The sequence below is a fragment of the Malus sylvestris genome, chromosome 12, assembly GCF_916048215.2.
Source record: "Malus sylvestris chromosome 12, drMalSylv7.2, whole genome shotgun sequence".
Lineage (NCBI taxonomy): Eukaryota > Viridiplantae > Streptophyta > Magnoliopsida > Rosales > Rosaceae > Malus > Malus sylvestris.
In genome coordinates this window covers 29,346,549-29,372,267 of record NC_062271.1, presented here as the reverse complement: position 1 = coordinate 29,372,267, position 25,719 = coordinate 29,346,549, and the positions used below count along the sequence as shown (strand labels likewise).

The 25,719-nt window shown below is 37.7% G+C and overlaps 4 protein-coding genes, 1 long non-coding RNA gene and 2 other non-coding genes across 20 annotated transcripts; 3 read left to right on the top strand and 4 right to left on the bottom strand.

The window, feature by feature from the left end:
- Nucleotides 1-1,737: 1,737 nt before the first annotated feature.
- On the bottom strand, nt 1,738-2,748 carry LOC126594237 (allene oxide cyclase, chloroplastic-like). The gene has a single exon (XM_050260451.1). The coding sequence runs from the start codon at nt 2,518-2,520 to the stop codon at nt 1,738-1,740; it is 783 nt and encodes a 260-aa protein (XP_050116408.1). The 5' UTR covers nt 2,521-2,748.
- A 368-nt stretch (nt 2,749-3,116) lies between these two features.
- LOC126594516 (uncharacterized) lies at nt 3,117-8,334 on the top strand. 14 transcript variants are annotated; one of them, XM_050260862.1, is made up of 6 exons: nt 3,117-3,412; nt 3,617-3,676; nt 4,033-4,104; nt 4,595-4,694; nt 4,790-4,809; nt 5,209-8,334. In XM_050260862.1, exon 6 carries the CDS (start codon nt 6,696-6,698, stop codon nt 7,878-7,880), a length of 1,185 nt encoding a protein of 394 aa, XP_050116819.1. In that variant the 5' UTR covers nt 3,117-3,412; nt 3,617-3,676; nt 4,033-4,104; nt 4,595-4,694; nt 4,790-4,809; nt 5,209-6,695; the 3' UTR covers nt 7,881-8,334. The 14 variants fall into 14 exon arrangements, with proteins under 14 accessions (XP_050116819.1, XP_050116826.1, XP_050116821.1 ...); XM_050260869.1 differs by lacking the exon at nt 4,033-4,104; XM_050260864.1 differs by lacking the exon at nt 4,790-4,809.
- A 1,118-nt stretch (nt 8,335-9,452) lies between these two features.
- Nucleotides 9,453-11,370, bottom strand: LOC126592616 (uncharacterized). Its single transcript, XR_007612722.1, has 3 exons — nt 10,645-11,370; nt 10,049-10,187; nt 9,453-9,899 (listed from the first exon to the last, which is right to left on the bottom strand). It is a non-coding gene; the product is annotated as an uncharacterized LOC126592616 (long non-coding RNA).
- A 2,114-nt stretch (nt 11,371-13,484) lies between these two features.
- Nucleotides 13,485-13,566, bottom strand: TRNAS-UGA (transfer RNA serine (anticodon UGA)). Its single transcript has one exon. It is a non-coding gene; the product is annotated as a tRNA-Ser (tRNA).
- A 741-nt stretch (nt 13,567-14,307) lies between these two features.
- Nucleotides 14,308-14,380, top strand: TRNAA-CGC (transfer RNA alanine (anticodon CGC)). The gene has a single exon. It is a non-coding gene; the product is annotated as a tRNA-Ala (tRNA).
- A 447-nt stretch (nt 14,381-14,827) lies between these two features.
- Nucleotides 14,828-16,830, top strand: LOC126591990 (phosphoglycerate mutase-like protein AT74). The gene is made up of 2 exons (XM_050257742.1): nt 14,828-15,449; nt 16,217-16,830. The coding sequence occupies exons 1-2, from the start codon at nt 14,978-14,980 to the stop codon at nt 16,654-16,656; spliced, it is 912 nt and encodes a 303-aa protein (XP_050113699.1). The 5' UTR covers nt 14,828-14,977; the 3' UTR covers nt 16,657-16,830.
- A 2,352-nt stretch (nt 16,831-19,182) lies between these two features.
- LOC126594171 (glutathione synthetase, chloroplastic-like) lies at nt 19,183-23,997 on the bottom strand. The gene is made up of 13 exons (XM_050260386.1): nt 23,600-23,997; nt 23,006-23,175; nt 22,682-22,757; nt 22,205-22,335; nt 21,873-21,995; nt 21,697-21,777; nt 21,483-21,563; nt 21,335-21,404; nt 20,727-20,848; nt 20,463-20,602; nt 20,195-20,387; nt 19,873-20,027; nt 19,183-19,524 (listed from the first exon to the last, which is right to left on the bottom strand). The coding sequence occupies exons 1-12, from the start codon at nt 23,993-23,995 to the stop codon at nt 19,904-19,906; spliced, it is 1,707 nt and encodes a 568-aa protein (XP_050116343.1). The 5' UTR covers nt 23,996-23,997; the 3' UTR covers nt 19,183-19,524; nt 19,873-19,903.
- Between the last annotated feature and the right edge of the window lie 1,722 nt (nt 23,998-25,719).

Genomic DNA, 25,719 nt, shown 5'->3' with positions numbered 1-25,719 from the left:
ACAGGACTAAGAGTGGTAGATTCAATTGCAAGACCGATTCAGATTTTCTGTGATAATAATGCTGCTATCTTTTTTACCAAAAATAACAAGAGGTCATCAGCAACAAGAAACTTAGATATTAAGTATCTCATTGCTAGAGAAAAGGTTATGGCAGGACTGGTTAAGATCGATTATTTGGAGACTGGGTCTATGGTTGCTGATCCACTGAATAAAGCAGTTCCAGTTGTAGTTTTCAAGAAACATATAGCAAAGATGGGTGTGCTTTCAGGTTTTGATGTTGTTGAATAGTGGGAGCCGAGTATCGATTTGAGGTTATCTTTTGTTTTCAATCGTTAGTCGTCATTATTAAGCTTAGTTATATATATTTAAAGTATTGTTGAGAAACACTTAACTAATAAAGTTCAAAGCTGTGAGGTTGTTTGAGATTCATTCTTTGAAGTGCATAGTTTAGTTATGAAAGAAAGCGTGTATTTGAAATACTTGATGGATTGACAATTTTATATAATTGTTCTTAAGATATACAACCAAAAGGTTTTCTTGTTGAAAACATCAAGATGAATTGTTATTCAATTCAGAGGAGGACCATGTATCAGGTGTAAAAGAAGTGGTACATTTACAGATACATCTGATGCAGCAATTCATTTCTTGTTGGAGTTTAATGTGTTGCTCAGCTCTACATGAGTGACTATGAGGATATTATTTAGAATGATAAGTATGTTACCCTTTAGTTCTTTGTAGATGCTGATTAATGACCTAGACTTGAAACCATGACTACGTTATGCTAATCTCATGGCCATTTAAGAATAGTTTTCATTCCAGATAATCTGAACCATTCCAAGTGTAAGCTCTAGTGGGAGAATGTAAGTTCTAAAGAGAGCTAAACACTTGGATGGATCTTTGTTATACACGTGAGACTATTAGAGATTAACAATAACTATGTTTGTAAGCTGATAAGGAATATTATTAGAGTTTCTAGCTTGAACAGTCATGATAAAGTTACAACTCTTATATAGGATATGAATAATAAGTGATAACAGTGATAATGTTAGATTAATAAGGAGTCACATAATGGGCAGTGTCCTTGTTGATTACTACTGTTGATAATATAAATACTTGGGGTCCCTGCACTCTCTTTTAACGCAAGAAAAACCCTAAAGCTCAGCCCCATTCATTGAGACAATTGCATACGGTAGAAGAAGAGTAGCAGAAGATCCTTCGTACCCTTTGACATGTCTCCGACAGGTTAGTGGTTATATTGTGTATGTGTTTATATTATTCTGCTGTTAATATGTTATAAAGGTTTTATCTTACAAGTCGATGATGTGAGGACAATTTGTCCCACACATCGGTGAGGGACAAGCTAATACAAAGGCTTGTAAGATATTAGGCTATTCTCTTTATTGTTAATTGGTTTTACTGTGAAACCTAACTTTTTAATGGTATTAGAGCATGTTGCCAATGCAATGCTTAAACCGAGTAGTCATAACTTACAAGGATTTGAAATCTATCTTCTTTTTTTTGTTAGAATTTTTTTATTATATTCCTGTATCACATGTTTAATTGTTATCTACCTATATAATAGGTTTTTGTTCATAATCTACCTATAACACAAATTATTTGTATTATATGTTTTTTTTTATAAGGATAAAATTGGTATAAAAACATGTAATTAGATAATTAGATCCACTGCCAGTGCCACCACCAAATCTAGTAAAATCAAGAAATCAACATCATCTTTCAATCATTGAAACCAGCAATGGTGGCATGAGGCTCACAAGCCCTAGCAGCTGGAGTAGGCTCCACATCAGGAGTAGGCTCCACAGGCTTCCCAAGTAGCTCTTCAGGCAAGTTCTTGCAAATACCCTTGAGATAAAATGTGTAGAAAAGTTTAAAAGGGTACACAAGCTGCTGCAACTTCACTTGACCATAGACACCTTCGAAAATTCCAGACCCTCCTTTCACAGACAAATAGGTGTCCTCATAAGTCAGATAAGGCCCCTGCACAGAAATGTGACCATAGTCTCCAAAGTAGAAGCTGTAGATAGCCTCGTATCGATCTCCACTATTGATCTTCTCCGGATAGTGTTGGATCAAAATGGTTATCCCCGCCGTGATTCCAATGCGTTTTTGCAAGTCCCCGGTGTACAGCTTGTTCGTCAAAGGGACAAGATCGCCAAGGGAGTGGACTTCTTTCCCGCTCAATCTTAGGTAGACCGGGCTGCCACGGTCACGCTCATTGATCTCATACACATGAAGTACTTGTGGAACTTCAGAGCCAGGTCTTTCATCAGTTTCGGTTGAAGGGTTGGCCTGGCTTTCGCAAGTGAACGAGGATGTTTTCAGCACGGACAACTTGTTAGAATTTGAGTAGGAAGTATGGAGTTTGAGATCAACTGGGTTTTGAAGATTCAATGACTTGGAATAATTGGCAGGTGAATAATGAGCAAAGGAGGGCAGCAGCCTAGGGTTTGCAAGTTTCACAGAGGGGACGCAAGTGAGAGAAGAGGTTAAAGAAGCCATTGATTCTAGCTAAGTTGTTTTCTTCTTCTTTTTTATTTTTTATTTTTTTTATGAAGTAGTGATTGAGAACTGAGAATGTGGTGGAAAATGCATAGAAAAGATTGTGTTTATGTAGAATTAAGAGGACGACAGATAGTTTTCCTACAAATTTATTGGATGAAGGTGGAAGGGTAGGAAATTGTGAATGACTGACTCATCGTATTTTCAAAATAAGTGAAAAAACTGATTTCAGTACGTTATCGATTTCATTGCATGAAAATTAATCGATTTCATTGATTTTTCAACTTTAATAAAAGGGTAATGCTAGAGTTTAGGAGATTGTGTTTATGTAGAATTAAGAGGACGATGGATAATTTTCCTATAAATTCCTTGGATCAAGGTGGAAGGGTAGGAGATCGTGAATGACTGACTCATCACATTTTCAAAATAAGTTAATGAACTGATTTCCGTGCGTTATTGATTTCAGTTCATTCACACATATAAATTCACTATATACCATTTTGCTTTAAAACACTGTTCATAAGCACAGTGTTGGTCCGGTTTTACCCTCACTTAGTTTCTGTTATTTCAAGTCTGCCACTGTTTTTATATACCAAATATTTGTTTCTCCATTTCTTCCTCCTGCCTTCTCTCTTCCGTTGTGCTCGCAACTCACCAAGCCTCCCAACCACAACTACTGTAAAACGACCACTACACTCCTTTGAACCACTACCAACCTATCCCTCTCACTCTTCTTAGTCAAGCTCTCGCCAATTTTGTCGTTGTTTTCGTGTAACCAATAGTTAAGGTTTCAGACATATTTTCCAGCGGCCCAATTCCTGCCGATCGCCGGCGAATCGGGCCTCTCCGTTACCTGGAAACAACTTCTCTCACTCCCAGGAGATACATTAAGGTATTGCATGTTCAATATTAGTTCATTTTAAGATGGATTGAGGGAAACTGTATAATCTGCATATGAATAAGTTGCTTTGTCCGTCCTCTCTTCCCCCTTTCTTTTCTGGGTTGGTTTTTGTTTTCAATTTTTTAGCTTGGGATTGTTCGTTTTGATCGGATTTTCGATTTTTGTTGTGGGTTTTCTTTTCTGGGTTTGATTCAGATTGTTTCTTTGCTGCTGGAGAATGGAGCTGATGCCAATTCTTGGAATTACTGCGGGCAGGTACGAAAGTTGGTGCTTTTTCTCATCTAGATTATGATTGTTTGACAGACAGTAATTTTTAATTTGTGTTTCTGAATCCCCATTAGAGTAAATTTTGGCATTTGGGTATTGATCTGGTTAGTTTAGTGATTGGTTCGCTTTGTCGCATAAATCAAACCCTCTTCTCGAAAAAATTGAAGCTCATGAGGGGATTGAACTAATTTCATGATTTAGTTTGTTGAGGCCACAGATTTCATTTTAGCGAAAATAGATGGGGAAATGCTGCTGCGATATTTTCCTTTAGGTATGTTCAACGGATTTGTTGTTTCGTGTTTGATGCGAATGTTGATTAAGTTGTTTGATTTATGTGTTTAAAGACAGCATTGATGCAAGCATGCCGATATGGACATTGGGAAGTTGTACAGACCCTCTTGCTCTTCTGATGCAATGTAATTTTTTATTCTCATTGGTTTTGTGTTTGATAAGTCAGTGAGCACAATGAAAGATTCAAGACATGTTACCAGTGGTTTTTAAGTGCATTAATGTTGTATGTAAAAAGTAGGGCATATATTGACTGGGGTTAAGTTCATAGATCAGATTTCTCTCTGATCTATGAATTTTTCATTCGAATAGGCAGGCCTTTGCAGAGGAAATGCTCATGTCTGTCTTTTAAGGATTTCTTCCAAATATTTAGATATGTGGTCTGCACTTTGAGTCCTACTATACATCAATGCATTTTAAGTTGCTTAGATATTCCACTTGCTACATATTTATGGATTCTTGACCGCATATTCAGCCGTTAAATTCAGTAATATATGTTGTACATGAATTTCTACGTAGGTTATATAAAAGGAAGACCCGAAAACTAGAAAACGAGGGATCTCTTTCATTTTCATGTATCGCCCATTGGCATATGTATAATTGATTTGTAGCTTTCAGGTCCTGCATATGGTAGTAAGCATTAAGCAGTCGAAAGAAAGAGCTGTAAATATTCTATGCATATTGTATATTTTCCATGCAACTGCTTATGCCTATTCAGGTTGGTTCTCTTCCTCTCTAAGGCTGAATCATATGGCCTTGCTGCAATGAACTATTGACCATATGCTTTAACTTTTTCATCACAATTTGTGGCAGTTGTTAGGGTTTCTACGGAGGTAAAAAAAGATGTGGAATTAATGTTGGTTGTAGATATTTCGTTTGAAGTGACCCCCACCAAATTTCGTTTGAAATTAATTTGGGAGAAAAACTAATGAAAAGTGCTTGAAAACTTTGACTTTTAATGATAAGGACAAAATAAAGGGTAAAATGAACAGTATCATGTTTGACTTTTTAGTGTAAAAATGTGGTTTTTTGTTAGAGTAAAGAATACCGCGTGCTTTTCGTTAAAATTCCCTATTTTTTAAAGGAACAAATGTTTGTTAGTGGCTGTCTATAGATCATGGATTTTTCCTTATTTATTTATTTATAATATTTAAACTTCCTAAGATTTGGATTTATGTTTGGTAGTTTTCTAATTCATGTTTGTATTTCGATTTTTGAATTGCAATTTGCAGGTGTGTGAATCGTAAGTTTAGCATTTCAAGGCATATAGGATACGAACTTATGTTGATAACTAGTTAGGTGGGATTAGAGGAGACAATTGGTGAAGGAAATTGGGATTGAATTTGGTTTGCAGCGAATCAAGTGGTTCTTAGTGAAACCCTTTTCCTGGTTTGCTTATATTTTTCATTGAAAAGGTTTTTACTATTTTTTTTGTATGAGTTCAATTGTTTAGATTTACCCAAATCATATATTGCAAGGCAGCTTCCGTATGGTTTATATTAAGCTGACTATTTGAACTATCTACTAAATCTTTTGCATGTAAATAGTATTTAAATACAAATCAATTATTATTTTTTGTATGAAAATAGTACTTTGTACAAAAAAAACATTATACAGTTTTTAATCCTGCGGCATCGCGTGAGTATCATTTGCTAGTAATTAAACTTAAATGATTTCCAAAACAATTAAGTTTTTCTAAATACTTTAAAGGATGATAAACAGCGTGAATGATTCCGATCATCTTTAACTTTATACTGAACTTGATTCCAGTGTTAAAGGTAGAATCTGTATAAAACGAAAAAAAAAAACTATAATAGAAATTGAAGGAAAGAACAGAGAAACACAGGTACTGCGAAGAAAACTAAATTCGTATGCAAAATTTTATAAACTAATGACATAGAAGTTGATAATTAAATTCGTACTTATTTATTATTAATGATACATCATTTAATTTGTGAATTCTAAAAAACAAGTAATTGTGAAGAGAAGATGGTGATCGTTACACGAGATGGTACATCACGTGTCGTTATATAAATAGTATGATATATGTGTTAAAAAGTTAATAACTTAAAAAAATAAAAAATTTTACAATTTTTATAAAAACACGTGATATATCATATGTGTTTGTCACATCTAAAAATCTATCGGTGATGAGGATTGCTTATGAACGCTAGTGGAATATAAAGGCAGATGTCCGAGGCCATCTTACGTGGGACCCAGCATCCTTTGCTCCCTACTCTCCATCACTACAGCTCATATAATTTCTCTTTTCTTTCTATCACCACCTTTTATACTTTCTTTTTTATAATTGGCATCGTCTTCGGATTTCTATGTTCGGAATCGGCGAACATAGAATCCGAATCATTTATTTAAAAATTTTACGATCTTTATTAATCGATTCAACTCATTCACTTTACATAATTAAAAGTTCATATTTCTTTCTTTCCTTTAAACGAATCAGATTTTAGATCCGTGAACTAAGAAATCCAGAAAGGATCTCCATTTTTTTTTCTTTTGCCACGCTGGCACTTTCTTCACCATTCTTCCCACTAGTACCACCCACTATACTCTCTTTCTCTTTCTACCATCATGCATTTGGTTGCCCTATCTTTGTCGAGAGGTCTATATTTTAATATCATTCCCACTCCTCTCTTTCCTCCCCATTTTTCCTTTGCGAATTACAAAATCGAACGCTATTTTTTCTTCTTGTTTCCTTTCTATGTGCTACTACTACTGCTGTCCTCTCCTCCTCCTCCTCCTCCTCATGCTTCTATTCATTTCTCTATTGAATCTATATAAAAATAATAAGTTTAGTAATATTATAATTGTTTTAAATCCAATTATGATGATTAGCTTTTGTAAAAAGATCACTCCTCACTCTATCCTTGGCCTCACCACAAAAACTACTACCACCGCCACAACAACAACCTCCATTGATGGTCATGAAAAGCTCCCATTAAAATGTCACCATTACATTTCTCCTTTAAGTTCTACAAGATCAGGAGGAGGAGGTTTACTAGGTTTGGTTGCTGCAACCGAAAACGATCACAAAAAAAGCCAACCCCTTGTTTTGGAATCTTCATCCATCAAATCCTCCTCGTCCGCAGCCTCCTCCTCGTCATCACCATCAGATTCATCAACACCAGCTTTGTCGCCGGTGGTGTTTGAATTTGGAAAAAAGAAAGATCCAGGTGGGTTTGGGTTCATAGACGACATAGGAGGTGGCGTGGACGGCTTGACGTCGTGCACGGAGAGTCTAGGGTTTGAAAGTTCAAACGAGAGGCTGGTGGACGATCATCAGATCATTGAAAGAATTAGCCATGTTCATGAGAAGGCTAATGAGAATGATCAAGATGGTGTCGAGGAGGATGCATGTTTGAGGATGATGAGGCACTCGATGAAGAGAGAGCCGAATTGGACGAAGATGGGGAAGAGGAGAGTGGAGCCCAAGAAGTTTCCTCCACCGCTTTCATCGTTGAATCAAAATGGACACCCTAGGTATTATCTGAGGCCTGAGAGGAAAGATGGGAGGTTGGAGCTTACGGAGGTAAGGATTTATAGGCCTGAGATTTTTAGAGCTTATCGTGAAGATGGACGGTTGAGATTGCTTCTTGTTAGCCACGAACCTCACATTCAAGAAGATGAAGAACCAATATTAGAAGGCATAGAAGAAGTACAAGGAGAAGAAAAAGCATTTCTTGATGATGAGGAGGAAATTATTGAGGAGGAGGAGAAGGAGGAGGAGAAAGAGGAAGACAGTGGTGGAGAGCGGCTGAAGGGAGGAGCAGAAGGGTTTCGGCGGTGTCAAAATCTGGTGAACCACCACCATGTCCATCACCACCACCACCACGACGGCAACTTGCCTGTGTGGAGCCAGCAGCAGCATTGCGTGACAACCAGGTGATGATAGCATGATCTCATCACTTGGCTAGCAGATCAGGAGAACATGGCATGATGTTCAAGTGGCAGCGTTGAGACGGAGACAAGTGTACGTGTAGTTAATTAGGGCATTTTCTCGAAATTAGGGTTAAAAGGGCCAACTTAATTAATTAATGGTAGAGAGGGTACATTTTGGCTTAGCCAAAACTGATTAAAGCAGATTGCTCTTTCTCTGTATTAAGTTTGAATTTACTCATTGTAAAGTTTAGATGAATTTATCATAGATTTCTTATTGTTTGTCAAAAAAAAAAAAAAAACTAATTGTAGTGAGGGAATTAGCAATTAGGAAGCTAGGTGTCATGTATGCCTCCCGGTCGAGTGTAAATCATCTTATGTACGTGCTGATTAAGTTGGTTAATTAGCATTAGTACTGTTGTGAGTGTGAGTGAAATATAAATTGCATGGTTGACGTGTCTCAACAGTTTTCTGCCAATTTAATTTGAAGACGGTGTCAAATCTCTGCCGTTGACAGCAGGCAGGCTCTGCAGATGAAGGGCTCTGGAAATGCAGACCCAGAAGGCAGGAAATAACAAACAAAAAATAACTACAGGCTACATTATTATGCATGTTATTATGCAGTGCATGCAGGCGCTAGCAAAGAAACACACATGCACAGATATCACTTTGCGTTTCCCAAATTCAGGAAGTTTCTGTTTTACACACATGTTATTATGCAGTGTAATTTGCTACTTGTTTCTGGTTTTTTAAGTACCATTAATGAGGTCAGTTGATGTTAGTTCTACTGTTTTTGGAGAAATTTTTCATTACACGTGGAACATAGTACGGTACATTAAGTGTCACAAGCAATTAGTTGAACTCTTTTTGTGAAGTATTTAATTAATTATCGTAACACTTGATATATCAAACCATGTTATGATACATTTAAAAAAAAAAATCCTATTTTCTTTCACATACATGATATATACATCATCCTATATTATATTATCCGTCCTATTTTGTACATAGCAATAATTTCAAATATCCACACTTGATTATCTTTTCATGCAGATATTTCTTTCAAAAAATATATATATTATATGGAATTTGATAAGATGGCTTAAAATTTTGATGTTCACTGATTAATTGAGGCACTTAAATTTGATCATCAGTACTGACATGCACCAGTCTAATACCATGTTGATCGTTTAGAATTTGAGATCAGATCTTCAGCACTCACTTTGTGTTGGCTTCTCTGTGGTCATTTTATTGATAGACACATTTTAATAAACTTAACTTTTCTTAATTTTGTAACTATAATTTTAACACGTATTAATTAGCGATTCAAGTCAGAGAGAAGCAAAGTACAAAATGAATGGAAAATATTGGATCTCTTGAAATTTGGTAATTATATGTTGCACACGTGTTGAAGTTTGGCTGGCTAGCTAGTTAATTAACTAAAAAAGCTACCTAACCACTCATGAGCTTCATGGGATTCGTGTTGAAGTTAAGATATGTGCATGCATAAGTCAATTATATATATGATTAGAATGTTGGCCATATGATTTGGGTGACAAGTAGTTCATAGTTACTAGGGCTGGGTTCGGTTTGTTTCGGTTCAGTTTTTTGCCAAAATCGAAACCAAACCGAAATTTCGGTTCGGTTCGGTTCGGCCCAAATTTTTTTCGGTTTTTTTCGGTTCGGTTTTTTTTTCGGTTTGGTTTTTTCGGTTCGGTTTCGGTTTTTTTTCGGTTTTTTTTTTTTTTTTTTTTTCCTCCAAAAAATGCAAAACAACCCCAACATAAGATATCATGCATCTTTTCAGCAAAGAAACAGCCACTACTTGCTAGTATTTGAAGTTTTGAAATTGTAACTTAATCTGTATTTAACTCCCATTTCTTTGTTTATAGAACCACAGACTAACTCAAACTGTTGAGGATATACAAGAAAACATGTCCATTTAGGTTTAGCTTACCATCAAATCAGGCAAAGGGATTTTTACTTTAGTAAGCATTATTTCGCAATTATATGCCCGTCTTAGCTCAATCTGCAAGAGCCAGTAAATTTCTCATTAGAATTGAGGTGGCAAAGGAAGACTATATTCAATTAATTCAAAACAACAACAAAAAGGTAAAACCAAAAACACGCTAGACAGATCCTCATTTCAAGCTAGTTAACTGGCAATAACACATTTACCAGATTTTTTAGATACTTTGGGGGATGCAGCCTTCCCTTCCACGAAAAGGAAAAAGTTTGTTACTCCAATAACCTTATGATAAAAGATCCATGGCAAAGTTTGCTCTAAACCAGCTGAAGTGCTTGTTTGAATGGATATCTGGCACACACAAAAATACAGACGGGTCATGAGATGGCTCCAATGTCATGGTTGTATAAATTTATAAACATACATCATGGCAATCAATGCAAAATCAAAGATCTAAGACCAATTGGAAACACGATTCCATATCATTTATACAAATAGCAAACTGGAAACACGATTTCATTAATAACAAATATTCTTAAGTCTGACAACCAATTCAAGTTCAATAGCAGATCAGCTAAAACAAAAATATCTTCTTAAAAGTTTATGAGAACTCAGAAACCACTACTACTAGTACTCATCTTGGACCAAATCATCGACTCATGCAATGTTTGAATATCAGCCACTTAACGGTACTGCAAACAAAAAGTTCGAAAAATGAAACCCAATTACATTGTGGAAACGGTGTAATCTCAGCTCAGTAAACGGAATCAGAACACAATCAGTAGCTAAGGGTTCTCGAAGCCTTTACCTTGATGAAGCCGATTTCCTTGGCATTGCTGCGGAAGCACTGCCTGCAGCACATGAGGGCGTACTTCCTGATCAAACCATGAGGGTTTCCACACACGTAACTTGCAGGTCGCTGTGAAGGAAGAAGACGAAGCGGAAGAGCGGCGGAGTTGGGAAGGAAGGAGAGAGGGTCCAGACTCCAGAGTACAGAGAAGAGGGATAAGGGAAAAGGGTCGCGCCGCCGTGGGTTAGGGTTACACTGGAGGAGAAGAGGCAGGGAACGAGAGAGACAGAGCGAGAGAGAGAGGAGGCTCGGCTGAGGCAGGGAACGAGAGAGAGAGGAAGGGAATGAAACATCAATCTGAAAAGGTATGGCTGCTAGTGGCTAGGGTTAAAGGGTTTTGTTAAGTTCTCCAAAAAAATTAAAAAACATCTCAGACATCTGGAGGTTCGAACCCGTGCGCTGGGGTTTTAAAAGGTTCACCGAAACCAACTTAGCAACAAGGTATGTTTTGTTATGATTGTATGACTAAACTATTTATAATATTTTAAAAAATAATTAAATATATATATATCGGTTCGGTTCGGTTTGGTTCGGTTTCCGAACCTCAAAAACCGAAACCGAACCGGTCAGATTCGGTTCGGTTCGGTTTGACAGTTTCGGTTCGGTGTTTTTTCGGTTCGGTTTTTTTCGGCCTCGGTTCGGTTTGGTTTTCGGTTTTTTTCGGTTTTCGGTTTTTTGAACCCACCCCTAATAGTTACTACTTGTTTGGGCCCAAAAATATTGTTTTGGGCCGAGTTTAGATCTTTCTCGGCCCAGTGTTAGATAGGCCAAGTTTAGAATCCTTCTTGGCCTAGAAGTTATGTGCAAGTGTCATTGGGAGATATTCAGCCCATGGGCCGCGCAGTCGAAGTTGGCCATATCCTATCGGAAATTGAGAATGTGGACGAATCCTGTTAAGAGAAGAAGTTTCAACGAGATCAGGATGCTGGGATTGAATATGGTCTGATAACGAGTTATGTTCAAAGTCCTGGTAAGAATAGGATTGGCCGAGATAAAGTTGGATATGAGAAGGAGTTTTAATTCGGGAGTGATTGGGATTCAATACAGGTTGGCTGCTATAAATAGGGAGGGAAGACATCGAAACAGACCCCTTTAATTCTATACACAAACTGCCTTGCGCAAACCCTCGCTCTATGAGAAACCTTTCAAACATCTTGAGATTTTTTATTTTCCTTTTTCGCCAACACATCTTCAGTTTGGATAAACAGCACTTTGAAGGCAACCGGCGAACATCTTTAGTTTGGATAAACAGCACTGTTGCCGTAGAATCAACCGACCGAGGAGCAACTTCAGTTTGGATAAACAGCACTGCGACAAGGTCGACTGGTTATCTATCCAAGTCTCGGTCGAGGAGGATTTTTGAATCCTTATCGGCAGAGGTCATCTCGTTAGCCTTCTCAGCGAAACGAGGTGTTGCAAGTTACTATACTCGGCACATTGAATGCCAAGTCGTTTATGATTGGTTATTCGCAAGTAGATTTTAGAGTTCGGCATTCTGACGGCCGAACCACTTTCACAATCAAGACATACATTTGTTTTGAGTATTTGTGTCCCTATACTTTGGTGTCGATTCGGCGTGCTTATACTCTCACGAATATAATCACCGTGACCGAATCCAGCGCCGACGATTTGTGAACTTCGCAGAACTAGTAGCTTTGTCTTCAAGCTCTAGAACCTGAAGGCCGAGACGTGTTCCTTCATCGGCCACAGTTGCGAGATCAAGAAGTCAACCGCGCGCTAGCTCAACGCAACATCAACACATTTTACTCCTCGCCCGAGCTCGGCAGACGAGTTGGCACGCCCCGCATACAACCGAAGGACGTAGTTAGCTTACTAATTACTCGGCCTGCGTACCACGTAGGCTTGATAGTTTTTAGGGTCAACACTACTATATAGATAAGCTTGAGCTAATAATATTGTTATCACCACCAGTCAACTGGAGAGAAAGGGATTGAGAGGGACTTGTTGCGAGGTAACGTACAGATTAAAGACAAAAAAATATAAAGGAACGAAATTAAAAGGGTTAGGGTTTTCTGGGTATGTTGTTGACTGCTAGTCTGCTACCATTAAAAGGTGGGAAGACTTCGACCAACAAAAAAGTCATTGCCAGCTACAATATGATAACAGCATCGTAAGAGACATATACATCAATGATATATTATTGACTAAAATCTATACATACTTATAGTAGTGATCGTTTGATAATTATTCTATTTTTTTCGGTCTATTTTTATTTTTATTTGTTTGAAATAGATGTATATATATTGGAGAAAAAAGGATTAAGAAAGGTGATGAGAGGATAAAAATATAATTTGATAGTAAAAACAACTTACAACGTCTTTTGATTTTTAGTTTTCATTTTGCGTGTCTTTGTTTGTGCATTGCTTCTGCATCTCTTCAACTATATCCTTACTTCACGCTTCTGTATCTTTTATTTCTTCCAATGTATTTCCCGTCCTTTCTAACACAAAACTTAAAACAAAACAAAAATGATGATTATGAACGAGCCTTAATAACAATTTAATTTATAAGTTCTTTAATTATTGCCGTTCTTAATTTGTTACAGCATATTCAACTGGTTAGCAAGTAGATTTCAGTTATGTTATTTGCCAAAGGAATTGATAAAGGGGTGTGTTGATCTTCTTCAATTCATCCGATCCGAAAGCCGAAAATTAAAAAGGTGTGTGAGAAGTAAAATGGGGTGTGTGGATAACACACCCCTTGATAAATAATTAAACAAACAAAAAATCAGTGGAACTAAAAGTTAATTAAAGGAGAAAAAAATGAAATAAAATAAACGTCGACAGCAGGGTTCGAACCTGCGCGGGCGAAGCCCAACAGATTTCAAGTCTGTCTCCTTAACCACTCGGACATATCGACATTCATGTCTTTCCTCACTTCTACTATTATTTTACGAGCTTCGAAATCTATTCAGATCGACTTTTATTTTTGAAAAAAACTATCATGAATCCACTGACTAAAGAAGAAAGTTAATATCAGGTAGTGCTCGCCCAAGGGATAAATTTTGAGCACTGAAGACATCAATGAGTAAGATTAAATTTATTGGGTTTGTGGATGAGAATTATTGGAGTATTAGCCGTTGGATTTACGATTGTTCAAATATTTGTCCCTTGTTAGTTTCTTAAGAAAACACTAAGAGTTGTACATTATCTCTATACTATATATGTAGGAACATAACATCCCCTAAGAGCCTGTCAATTCAATATTGTTGTGTTGTGTGGATGTGATTGGGTAAAAAAATGATAATAACAAATTAATGGGCAATTTGTTAATCATTTTGCTTTCATTTTTCATTTTTTGTTTTAACTTTCTTGAAAACTAAAATCTTGTTTGATAACTATTTTCAGTTTTCAAAAAAATAAAAACTGAAAACTATTTCCTTGAGTTTTCAAAATTTAGCGTTGAGTCTTCACATTTTCGTTTTCATTTTTTATTTTTTTCAAAATTTGAAAATTGAAGACAAAATGATTAGCCAACGGCCTCTAATTGATATAAATTATAGTTAACCATTGCGCTTTTATAGAATGAATAGAAAGGTACAAGCTAACATCATCTCTTTTCCTGCTTAAATAAATGTACTTGGTTCAATTAAACAACATCGGGGACGTAGCTCATATGGTAGAGCGCTCGCTTCGCATGCGAGAGGCACGGGGTTCGATTCCCCGCGTCTCCATTGTGTTTTTCCATTTTCTCTTTTATTCGTCGCCGTCGGATGCGACACTGGGTATGGTGGACCGGTGGTGGTCTGAACCGACACGTTTAATACTTAAGTGTTGCGTTGGTAGTCGACCCAAAGTAGTGGGTCACCATTTTCACAAAATACACATTCTCTTTTTGTTTGTTATAATACTTTTAAAAAATATATATTAAAAAAAGTTATATGAGAGTGATTTTAAAAGAACTAAACTATTATAGCCGGTTCAGTGATTAACAACGAATTTCAAATATGTATTTCATACTACATGTTATGAGTGTTATTTCTTAACGCTGATAAATCACACAATAATAATTAATAGAACTAAAATACTTATGTAAGTCTTTCTTATCCTAAAAAAAAAATTTATCGTGACGAAACTATGGACTATTACCTTTTTCAAAGAATACGAAAAAAGTAGTGTTAAAAGAACAGGGAGAGTCCATAAATTATGGAAGTGAAAAACCAGAGGCCAACATTGTCGCACTCCATCATTTGAAATTCTGATTTTCCAGTTCCAATTTCCGTACTGAAAATCTTAGAACGAGAGAGAGGGGAGAGAGGAGAGGTCTTAAAATGCAGCAACAAAATTGCAAGAGGAGATTACAGCCAGTTCTACCGAAGCGGATAATCCTAATGCGGCATGGCGAGTCCGAAGGGAATCTCGATCACGCCGCCTACACCACCACCCCCGACAACAAAATCCCACTCACCCAAGAGGGCCTGGCACAGGCCCGGCTCGCCGGGGCCGAGCTCCACCGCGTCGTCTCCGACACCACCGGCGCCGACAGCCCCAACTGGCGCATCTACTTCTACGTCTCCCCTTACGAGCGGACGCGGTCCACGCTCTGCCAGATCGGACGGTCATTCTCCAGGACGCGGATCATCGGGGTCCGCGAGGAGTGCCGGATACGGGAGCAGGATTTCGGGAACTTCCAAGAGCAGGATCGGATGAAGGCCACTAAGGAGACCAGGGAGCAGTTCGGCCGGTTCTTCTACCGGTTTCCGGAGGGGGAGTCCGCCGCCGACGTCTACGATCGCGTTTCGAGTACGTCTTTTTTTCCTCAATTTTTGGATTTGGGTTTTGTTTATTTAGCATTTTGGAAGTTCCCAATTGGGAATTTTTGGTTGTTTGTAGTAAAGCTCAAAACTTTTACGTTGTTTTTATTTTTTGGTGGTTTGGCATTTGGGGAAACATTTAGGTAAAGTACGTGTATAAATGCGTCGAACTTTGACAAGGCGATATTCTAAACTACGGGTTGGAGGATTCGAACTTAGATGCTAAGGGGCGAGCGCACTACCGTGGTCAACTTTGCCTAACCAATGTCTGCATTTAGAAAGAGTGTTAGTCTGTTGGGTGCCGACCCCCTTGCACCTTAGTTTGAATCCCCTCCTTGTAGGTTTGAGTAGTGTAGGATATCGCTTTGTTTAAAGCAATGAAGATTAAAGTATTGTCTTGCACACAATTAAGAGGTTATTGACGAGATACTGCTTCATGGTCCAAAAATGGAAGATGGCAAGAGCCGTAAATGGAAGTTCATTTTAATAGAACTGCCATACGAACAATGCTTACTCCGTGCAGCTATATGAACTAGAACACTAATCTTCGGGAATTCTGTGTATGTTAAATTTATAGCACTGGCTTCCAGTAGTATTCATCGTTAGAGTTGTACGATCAGTTTGACATCACTCTTCCTGATGAGATGAATATATGAAGGTTTCGAAATTCTTTTACGCTGAAAAGTGTAAAAGTTTTGGTTTCACAGATTTCTCTACTGAAATGAATATGTTGCCTAATGAGACAGATGATTGCAGGTTTTCTTGAATCCTTATGGAGGGACATAGACATGAACAGGCTTCGCCACGACCCTTGCCACGACCTCAATCTTATAATAATATCGCACGGGTTAGCATCACGCGTCTTCCTCATGAAGTGGTTCAAGTGGACGGTCGAGCAATTTGAGCTCCTAATCAACCTTGGAAATTGCGAATTTCGAGTGATGCAATTAGGAAAGGGTGGAGAGTACAGCTTAGCAATTCATCACACTGAGGAAGAACTACAAGAATGGGGTCTCTCACCCGAAATGATAGCGGACCAAAAGTGGCGAGCCCGCGCCAACAGGGTTGATTGGACTGAACGTTGCCCCTGGTACCTTGATTCATTTTTCGACCAACTAGCTGAGTCGGAAGAAGACAACGGAGACAGTGACGACATTTGGCATGAAACTGATGAAAAAATTCCGCAAACGAATTGATTATGCAATTTTAGCATATGAACATAGGCTGCCCCAGCAATTGGGTTGGGAATCCCTTTGATTTGACCTTGTACTTAGGGCTGGTTTGGTATTACTGTGTTTTGAAAATAAACTGCTTCTGCTGTACTGTGAGAATAAGCAGCTGTGAAATAAAGCAGCATAATGTTTGGTAAACTTTTTTGTAAAAGTGCTTTTGAAAAAAAAAATAGTATTATAATGTTTGGTAAACTTTTAAGTAAAACGGATGTGAAAAAAAAGCTGGTTTTTCAAAGCTAGGTTTTGCAACTTTGTGTTTTTGGTTTTTTTTCACCCAAAATTGTGAAAAAAAACTGAAACTGAATGTTTACCAAACACAAAAAAGCTCCTAGTTTTTTTTTATACCCATTTTTTTTTCAGAATCACTTCAATACCAAATCAGGCCTTAATTGTTGTATGTTCATACTCTCGAGAAAATTTGAAATAAAAATTAGCAACAACAAATTTGTGTTCAAATGATTTCAGCATAGGAAATACTCTGATTCCATTATAAAACAGATGTTTGATTTGGTGGATGTTTTCTTGATTGAATGCTCTCTCTCATTTGTTCATGAAGTGCTAAACTACAAAGTGCAGCTTGATGTTCTTGCTCCAATGCATTTAGAATATTCTAGTTGAAGGGAAAAAAAGAAATGAGATGAAGCATTTGACAGGGGATTGGGTGCGAGAGGAGAAACTTAAAAATGAAACTAGGGATATATCTCGAAATTAGTACCGCTCTCATTATGTGAGATGTTTCACATGATGACACAGATACTAATGTATCACATAACAAGAGATATATTAATGTAAGTTGTCATTACAAAATAAGAGAAATACTAATGTGTAAATATATCATTGCTTACACAAAAATCCCCACCTGAGAGAGTGACACATGATGTAACTAACAAACATTGGCCAAACCAAATTCGATATTTCAGAAAACAAGGGCTTCCATCAATAATTAATTAGTGGAAGGGTCTCTCTCTTTGTTTCTCTCTCTAGAAGTCCAAATCCAGTAGCTCCATCCCCAATTTCAAGCTTCAGCTACCGCCCCTTGCTCTTACTTGGGGGTAGGCGGCAGCCTGCTACTCCTTCTTCCCTCATCTCTCCTCTGCCTTTTCCATCTTTTTCCTCCCCTCTCATCTCCTTTGCCCCATCCCCTTCCTTGCATCCAACTCTTCTTCCTCCCCCTTTCCAGTTTCCTTCCTACGTTTTTATTCCCGGTTCTCCTCTGAGTTTATCTCAGTTTTCCCTAAGCCGAATCTCAACTATCCCTTGAGCTTGTCTCAAATTTGGGCTTCATGCCCCTTATCTGGCGTTTTCGCCTACTTTTATTGCTTTCTGTCTTTTAATTTTCCTTCCTTCTTCTTAGCTATGATACTTCATCCTCATCCCACCATATACTCGGATTGGCAGGCTCCAATCAGAAATTGGATACTAGATCCATTACCCCCCCCCTCACTTCCTTTGCCCCAACCAACATGTCGGATCCCCATCGAGGTCAAGTGTTGGGTATTTTACATATCCCTTTAGCCTCACTCTCTACCCATATGATACTTTATTTGTATATATTTGCAAATGTTCGTGAAGGGGATTTGGATCTGATATCTATTCTCTCGGTTTGAAATTTAACTTCATTTGAGGATGTGGCGGCGGCGGTCTGATTTATGCTGCCTAAGATTAGAATTTTTTTGTTATTTATTGTTGCAATCTTCGAGCCAAAAATTGTGAGGGTCTCCCGTTATCTTGGGTTGCAGCTCTACTGACAAAAAAAGAAAAACAAGGGCTTCCTGATTTCAACGAAACAGCATCATTAAAGGCTAAAGCAGCATGCTTGGTTTAACCCCAACTCGTAAACCGAATATTTCCTTTTCTCTCACATCACACTACCAAATACCAATCTCTCTCTCTCTCTCTCTCTCTCTCTCTCTCTCTCTCTCTCTCTCTCTCTCTCTCTCTCTCTCTACGCGCAAAATCCAACAGATCGCAAGTACTCCTTTACACTTTACCGGGATCTTGGTCTCCTTGATCTCAGTGAAGTCCTAACTGAAAATAATAATACACTGGTGCACAATAGAATTTTAACTTAAAATCTTTTGATTTTAATGCTTAAAATCTAATCTTCTTGTAAAGATGCATACTTGATGATTTAGTGCATGTTTTGTCTTGACCATTTGGCTAAGTTTATCAAAATTAGGATGTAGACTGGCTAATTACTATTTTGATTCGAACCTGTTCTAAAAAAGTGGAGGCATTTTGAATTGTTTGTTGACACAACAAAGTCAAGGAAAACCTATGAAATTATTTCAAAATTGGACCTTGGACATAATAGTTTTGAACAGAATCTCTTTAGAAAGAAGATTGTTTGTCTCATGGTAGCCTACTCCAATTCCCTTAAGAAACTTTCATTATTCGGTTAAGCATACACTTTACATGTTTCTAGCGATTCACGTGGCATTATTCAAGAGTCTTGGGTCCGAGAAGGGCATGATAAATACCACCATTAGCTGCGTTCATCTCAAAGCATGATTTTCTCGATTATATTGGAATATTAACCTTGTTTTAATTTCTCACTTTACCAGATATTATCAATAGCTCAATTTCAGATCAGTTTAACAACCTGTCTTGCATCCGTTTGTGTGATTAATAAAGTTTAGTTATCGATGATGTCACTGCTACTGTATATCCCTGTCGTAGGGTAACTTCCTCTCATGTTTCAGATGAAGAACATTGTCAATGACGTGCAGACTGTGGACAACATGAACCAGCAATGAAAGAGGAGATAGAGAAGGAATCATCGCCTTGATGTCGGAAGGGGTAAGTTTGCTGAAAGCCATAGCCAACAAAACCCTGCAACGGGCCAATGCAGCGTTAACGGGAGCTAGGAGAGTCTCATCACTCTTCCAAAAAGAGGCAGAAAAATGTAACGTGGATACAAATTTTCTTTCGTAGTTGTGGATACAAATTTTCTACTAATGTTTCATAGTTTTTGAGATCAAAATTCATAATATCCATGTATCCAAAATTTTGAATGCCATTGAGAAAGTGTGGCAAGAAATTGAAGAGAGAATGCGAAAAAAAAATACACGAAAGGGTTCTTTGGCTTGTTAGATCTCAGTAACATATCGGATCTTGTTGCGCATATGTTTTGTTTGAGTAAATAAATCGATGACAAACTGTTTAGCTCTATAAACTAACCCGTTTCGAGTATAATTTGGAGCCGACTTCTTCAGGTTAGATATAAACTATCTAAGACTGCAAATCCAGCTGCAACTCCACCTTCATCTGATGAGGAAACCTTTGTCCGCATCAGGTAGCCGCATTGGTCGTTCAAGATCACTTTATCCTTGTTCCTGCATCAATGAAAACGCGGCACTATGATTCCACGCCTTTTGGTACAGCTTTGTTCGCACGACATAAACAATGCCAACAGAAGTGGATTGTACCCGTGCATATAAAGGGAAGGAAGAAAGAAAACAGAAACCCGAAGATTTAAATTTTAGTCATAAAAGTCATATACCTTAAGTAAGCACCGTATACCCCGAGCTCAGATATGGTATCATCTTTATAACATATGCCCTCACGCATCAAGAATGTGTGAGAAACAGTTGGGAATATCCTCTGCATTAGGATATAAGCAGCATCTGCTTCTGACCCTTCCTTCTGCAATCGTACAAGGGCTTCCCTTACGTCATCACCATAGATATTGTTCCCTGAAGTGTAATAATGACTCGTTAATAATACTTGTCATTACAACAATTGGCAGAACAAAGTCTAAATTCATTCACCTCCGCCTTCTCTTTGGGGCTTCATAACAAATAACCCGGGGATCTCTATTGCCTTTCTGACAATATCCGAGTCATCCAAACTCCACAATCCTGCAAAGCATTTTCGCAGTTTTGCAATGTCCTCTTTATCATTAAGGAACCTGCTCACATGAAGATGACAAAAAGTTATGACGTTACTGGTTGTAACAATGGTAACCGTTCTTCCCTAAAATTATGATACATAACACGAGGAAAATATTGAATGGAGTTGTAAGCCAGCAATACCTCTCAAGAACGTTAGGCTTTGCAAGTTCTTGTTGAATCTTTTTGGTCCCAACTAGATGATAAGAAATTGAGGGGCACTTGATGGCAGATGACTGCTCCATAAGGAACCTTGCTCTCCACTCCTATAAATTGAGAAACACGGTATTAAAAGCCATATAGCAGACATCGTCACACCCCGAGGTCATATTATGCAACTGAAGTATCATTTTTCTTTTATGAGTAACACGTAAAGTACCATCTTAAGCATATTTCAAAACGCAACAAAGAACCGCAATGAGCAATTACAAGTTTTACACGGCCAAGTTACATCACTACATGCATGCAAATTATTTCAAGTCAGGTTATATAAATAAAAGACGCATGCAAGCAGACAGAGGTCGCTGTACCCATACTTATAAAAACAAAATATGCAGGATTAGCCAACCAAATTTACCCCCGAACAGACATAGATAAATACATGAATTTAGGGACATGAAATTACTTTTTACCCTTTTTGTGGATAAGTAACTACATTTTCTGCTAGTGAACAACAGATGTTCACTACTAAAAGGAAGAATCTCCCATTATTCTTGAAACAGAATCAGTATTTCAGAGTAAGACTTGCTTACTGATTCAGATGGATAATCAATTGGTGTATACCCAGCTCTGAAATAAACAATTGCAACTTCTTGGCCACCCCTGCAAGTTCGAATCTTTCTCAGATATTAAAGTCAAAGATATAACATGCTAGATCCACAAATCTAGAAGGGTACATACACAACAAGTGTTCCATCTGGTCGAAGCTTCCCCTCTGAATCAATTTCAGCCAATGTTTTCCGAAGAGTTGATACATTATGTGTGTTATACAGTTAAGGAACATTACTAACTAGTTCATTACCAAAGATATAAGCATAGAATTGATAATTATATATTTTTCCGAGAAATACCACTTTCACCAACATGAAAGTTTGTTTAGAGCTAAAAAGGATATCTTTCTTTCAACAGAGCAGAAAGCCAGTGTTGGTCATACATGTTCCGCTCTTCAGGCTGAACCACGAACAGGATTACGGACCTGTACATATATGCCAATTTAACTACTCGTTTAATTGCTTCACTGAATATAGCAGGAGCAGAAGAAAACAGATGAAATATTGTTTCAGTTCTAACCTGGGGTTATTGTATTCAGTCCAAGCTTTAGCCAAAGCCTCTACAAACTGAGTGGCTGCAGGATTATTAGGAACTCTTCTGGAATCTAATCCAAGATATTCTCCATAGTGATTAAGTAAGCTCCTGTAAAATGAGAGGCTAAGGGTAAAATAATTGGTATTATTTGCGCTGAAATTTTTGGCATTGGAAATATGAGATTTTAACAGATGTACACATATCACTGATACACAGGAATAATTTCATTAGTTGAATCTAGCATTAAATTGAGAATTCAGAAATTCAAAAACAAACTACGGAATACATGTTAATCACAACATCTCTTATTACTTAACCTGTGAAGGTCGCTGACAAGACAACCGAGTCCCGGAAATGAAGATGAAATTGTGTTCATCTCTATTTGAAGGAGTTGTTTAGTTTCTTCATCAAGCATATAATCTGAGCGATGTAAACCCAAGCGTATATCCTAATTCAGTAATTAGAAAAGTTTAGCATCTTCACCACCAACAAACAAGAAGATTCTTACACACAAACAAAAGCTAAGTTAAATCAAATCAAATGAACACATGAGTGGCATCCAGAACTACATACTGTAATGGTCCTTTTTTCCGTTGTATCACATCATGGGTATGTATATCTATCACATAACTTAAAATATATGTATCTAAAAGAACTCCATCCAACAAGTTTATAAGAAATGAATCAGTTGCTAAACAAACAACATACACTAGATTCATTCAACTAATGAATCACATTCTATGAAGTTCTCCTCTTACAATAATCAGTGTGAAAATGCTGTATTGAAAGTTTACCTCTTTCTTGTTAATCTCTAGCATCTTGGAGTGAATATCTAGAAGTCTAGATGTAAAAGCATCCACTTTCTTCGTTCTGCGATTTGAAGATTACAATTAAATTACTTCAAGAATTGCTCTAACCTCTAGAGCCAATAGATAAAAACTGCAGATGTCACGTACGTTAATTCTCTCTTATCCCCATGCACAATTGTTAAAGTTCAAAGTAAGTTTGTTAGGGGCAAAGTTTCTACCGAGATGGTGAGACACACAAAAGGGTATGGCTGTCCTAACCCACAATTGATCTTACATGATACACCAATCTCACTCAATGTGAAAAAGTACCTGGACAGTGAATCCTGCAGAAACTTTGCATCCAAACTCACTCGATCGACTAGTTCATTAAATATGGGGGATAACTCATATGCTTGCTTCCAATGACTTTCTGGAAACGGCATCGGAAACAAAGCAAATGGTGCATGTACCATGCCTACACCAGGTACTTTTCCTGATCTCTGTAATTTACAGCATTCAACATCAACGTCAACGTCAAATTCAAGAATTTAAGTTATACCTTTACATATTTATTGTAGATTAAAAATTTCCTATGTTGTGGCAACTAAAAGCCTTTAAATTTGACCTCAAAGTAGTGTTCTTCTTCACATACAACTACAAAGCACAAGTTATGTGCTTCTTGTAGGAAAAAGTTCAAGTGCTTTTGGAACCAAAAAACATTTTTACCAAAAGTGTTTTCAGTCATTTTAATAGTGCTTCCAAATGAGGCTTAAACTAAAACTAGATTGAATTCTCAGATATCTCAATCCAATCTTCTACAATACATGCTGAATCAAATGTTCCTTTTTTTCAACAAACTAAAGACTTCTGTACCAATCAGTTCAAAACCAGACAAAAATTCAGCAGAGCAATAAAAACACAGACCTGAACGGACTTGTCACCAACAACAAGCCCATGAAGAGAGCTCCAAACAAGAGCATCATACACCATCTTCTCCACCAGCCCCTCATCAATCCCATGAAAATCAATCATGGGTCTTTTGGAAATTTCCTCCTGGGTCTCCCCAACTTCAACTTTCCCACCCAAAACCTGAGAGGGTTTCTGGGACATGATCCTCAGATGGGTCTGCGGAATTTGGTGGGTGGAATGGAATTTGGAATCGGGATTTGGGAATCCTGATTGCTTAAAGGCAGATGATTTGGGGTGCGTGAGGAGGAGGGAGTGAGTGGAGAGTGTGGTGGTGGAATGAGAGCACGAAGAATATGAAGTGCCCATGTTTGACCATTTGGGTGGTGGCCTTAAAAGTGGCTTTAAACTCATAAACTGGGCCTGCGTTGCATGTCCTCCATGCCTTTTGCTTTGAAATTGGCAACTCTTTTTCTCACGATTACGTCCAAATTCAGTGTTAAATTTTTCAGAGTTTTATCGAAACATTTTTTATACTGTTAACTTTTAACGAAAATGATATTTTCATTATAAAAAGTCACTCATGATACTATTTACTCACAACACTTTTTTGTTCTTTTGATTAAAATTCAAAATTTTCAAGCCTTCTTCATTAATTTTTCTTAAATTTTTCTTAATTTTTTTATGGTTTAAGTTATGATTTTGTGGGCTGCGTGAACTTTTATTTTCGTTACCCTGTGATCACAAAAACAATAAATGAATGTTCGATAGAATAATAATTTTTGTTAAATATGCGTAAATAGTATCGATTATAAATTTTTAATAAAAAATAAAATTAATAGATGCTAAACAGACAGTAAGCCGTATGTAAATGCAGTTTCAATGTCCTTTACTGTCTAAGTAGTATTCATCCAGTTCTTCGTTTGATTAAGTTTTGTAACCGAATTTGTTTGTGTATATATTACGAGAATATTAGAAGACAAAGTAACTTTTTTGGTAATTACCAAACTTCAAGGGAAACAAAAGACTATAAACATTCATAATTAACCATCTCCATATCATGTTTAATCAACTGGTGATGCCAAATTAGTCGGATTCCGTGACCTAGGACTCACAACAGATGATAACAACCACACCAACAGGAAAACCTTATCCCACTACGTATGGTTGGCTATATAAGTCATAGAACGCGACTACGCTCGGTTTTGCGCCAAGCGTAGTGGCGTTCTAGAATTATTACAACCGACGTCACTTAATGGAATGAGGTTTTGTTGTTGTTGTTGTTATCGAGACATGATAATCTAATTCCAGCTGCAAACCATGATAAACTGATAAACTCATGAATATGTGGTAGTGGTTGAATTCTCAAATGTGCCCATCTTCCCGCTCAAGATCAGAACCCACCTTCAGAATGGATCTTAACGGTCTTGGCTCATCTCTTCCTACCTCTAAACATTTCAACTTTTTCAACGATTTTCGTCTTAGCTTCATCACTTCGTCTATGTCCTCCACCCTGTGATGTATGCTAACCATTTTCTTTGAAGCTTCTGCTTGGTGTGCAACCGCCGTTACTTGATCTTGCGTTTGGTACTCTCGAGCCCTCGGGCGCACGTTTCGGCCTCTTCTGGTCCCGGCTTCATTAGGGTTAGCATCAGATATGGCCGTTTTGGGGTAGCGTTGGTTCATCGGAGGGCCTAGTTTCACGGTCTTGAAGGGTTGCGAGGCGAGGCTTCTCGTGATGAAGTTGTAGAGCCTTTGGCAAATGCCCAGAAACTGGAAATGCTCCTCTCTTCTATCCATCCGTTGATCTTTTTCCCCTAAAAAATAATTGTGAAGCGTCGAATACGACTGCAGAACTGAGGAGAAGATAATGTGGAGCTTTGGATGAAAGGTTTGCTGGTGTGGATACCATTCTTTGGAGTTGTAATTTGAAACTTTGAAGCAAGGGACTCTCTTTCTTAAACAAAAAATAGAAAACAAAATAAATTTTCCTGTGAAACTTGATGGAATGAAAGAGTACCAAAAATGGCATTGCCCTTTCCTATGGAGCAAGACAGAATATCTAGGAAGACATTGTTTGGAAGAATGGCACGCCTGAGACGTACTGGAATACATTTCCGGTACATTCTCGGTGAAGA

What these genes read in the sequence shown, in the direction of transcription:
- LOC126591990 (XM_050257742.1), top strand. Translation starts at nt 14,978, where the DNA reads ATGCAGCAACAAAATTGCAAGAGGAGATTACAGCCAGTTCTACCGAAG. An exon ending in CGTCTACGATCGCGTTTCGA is followed by an intron (nt 15,450 to 16,216) that starts GTACGTCTTTTT and finishes AGATGATTGCAG; the next exon opens with GTTTTCTTGAATCCTTATGG.
- LOC126594516 (XM_050260866.1), top strand. Translation starts at nt 6,696, where the DNA reads ATGTGCTACTACTACTGCTGTCCTCTCCTCCTCCTCCTCCTCCTCATG.
- LOC126594237 (XM_050260451.1), bottom strand. Translation starts at nt 2,520, where the DNA reads ATGGCTTCTTTAACCTCTTCTCTCACTTGCGTCCCCTCTGTGAAACTT.
- LOC126594171 (XM_050260386.1), bottom strand. Translation starts at nt 23,995, where the DNA reads ATGAGTTTAAAGCCACTTTTAAGGCCACCACCCAAATGGTCAAACATG. An exon ending in TAGAGATTAACAAGAAAGAG is followed by an intron (nt 22,336 to 22,681) that starts GTAAACTTTCAA and finishes TTACTGAATTAG; the next exon opens with GATATACGCTTGGGTTTACA. An exon ending in TTGATTATCCATCTGAATCA is followed by an intron (nt 20,849 to 21,334) that starts GTAAGCAAGTCT and finishes CTCAATTTATAG; the next exon opens with GAGTGGAGAGCAAGGTTCCT.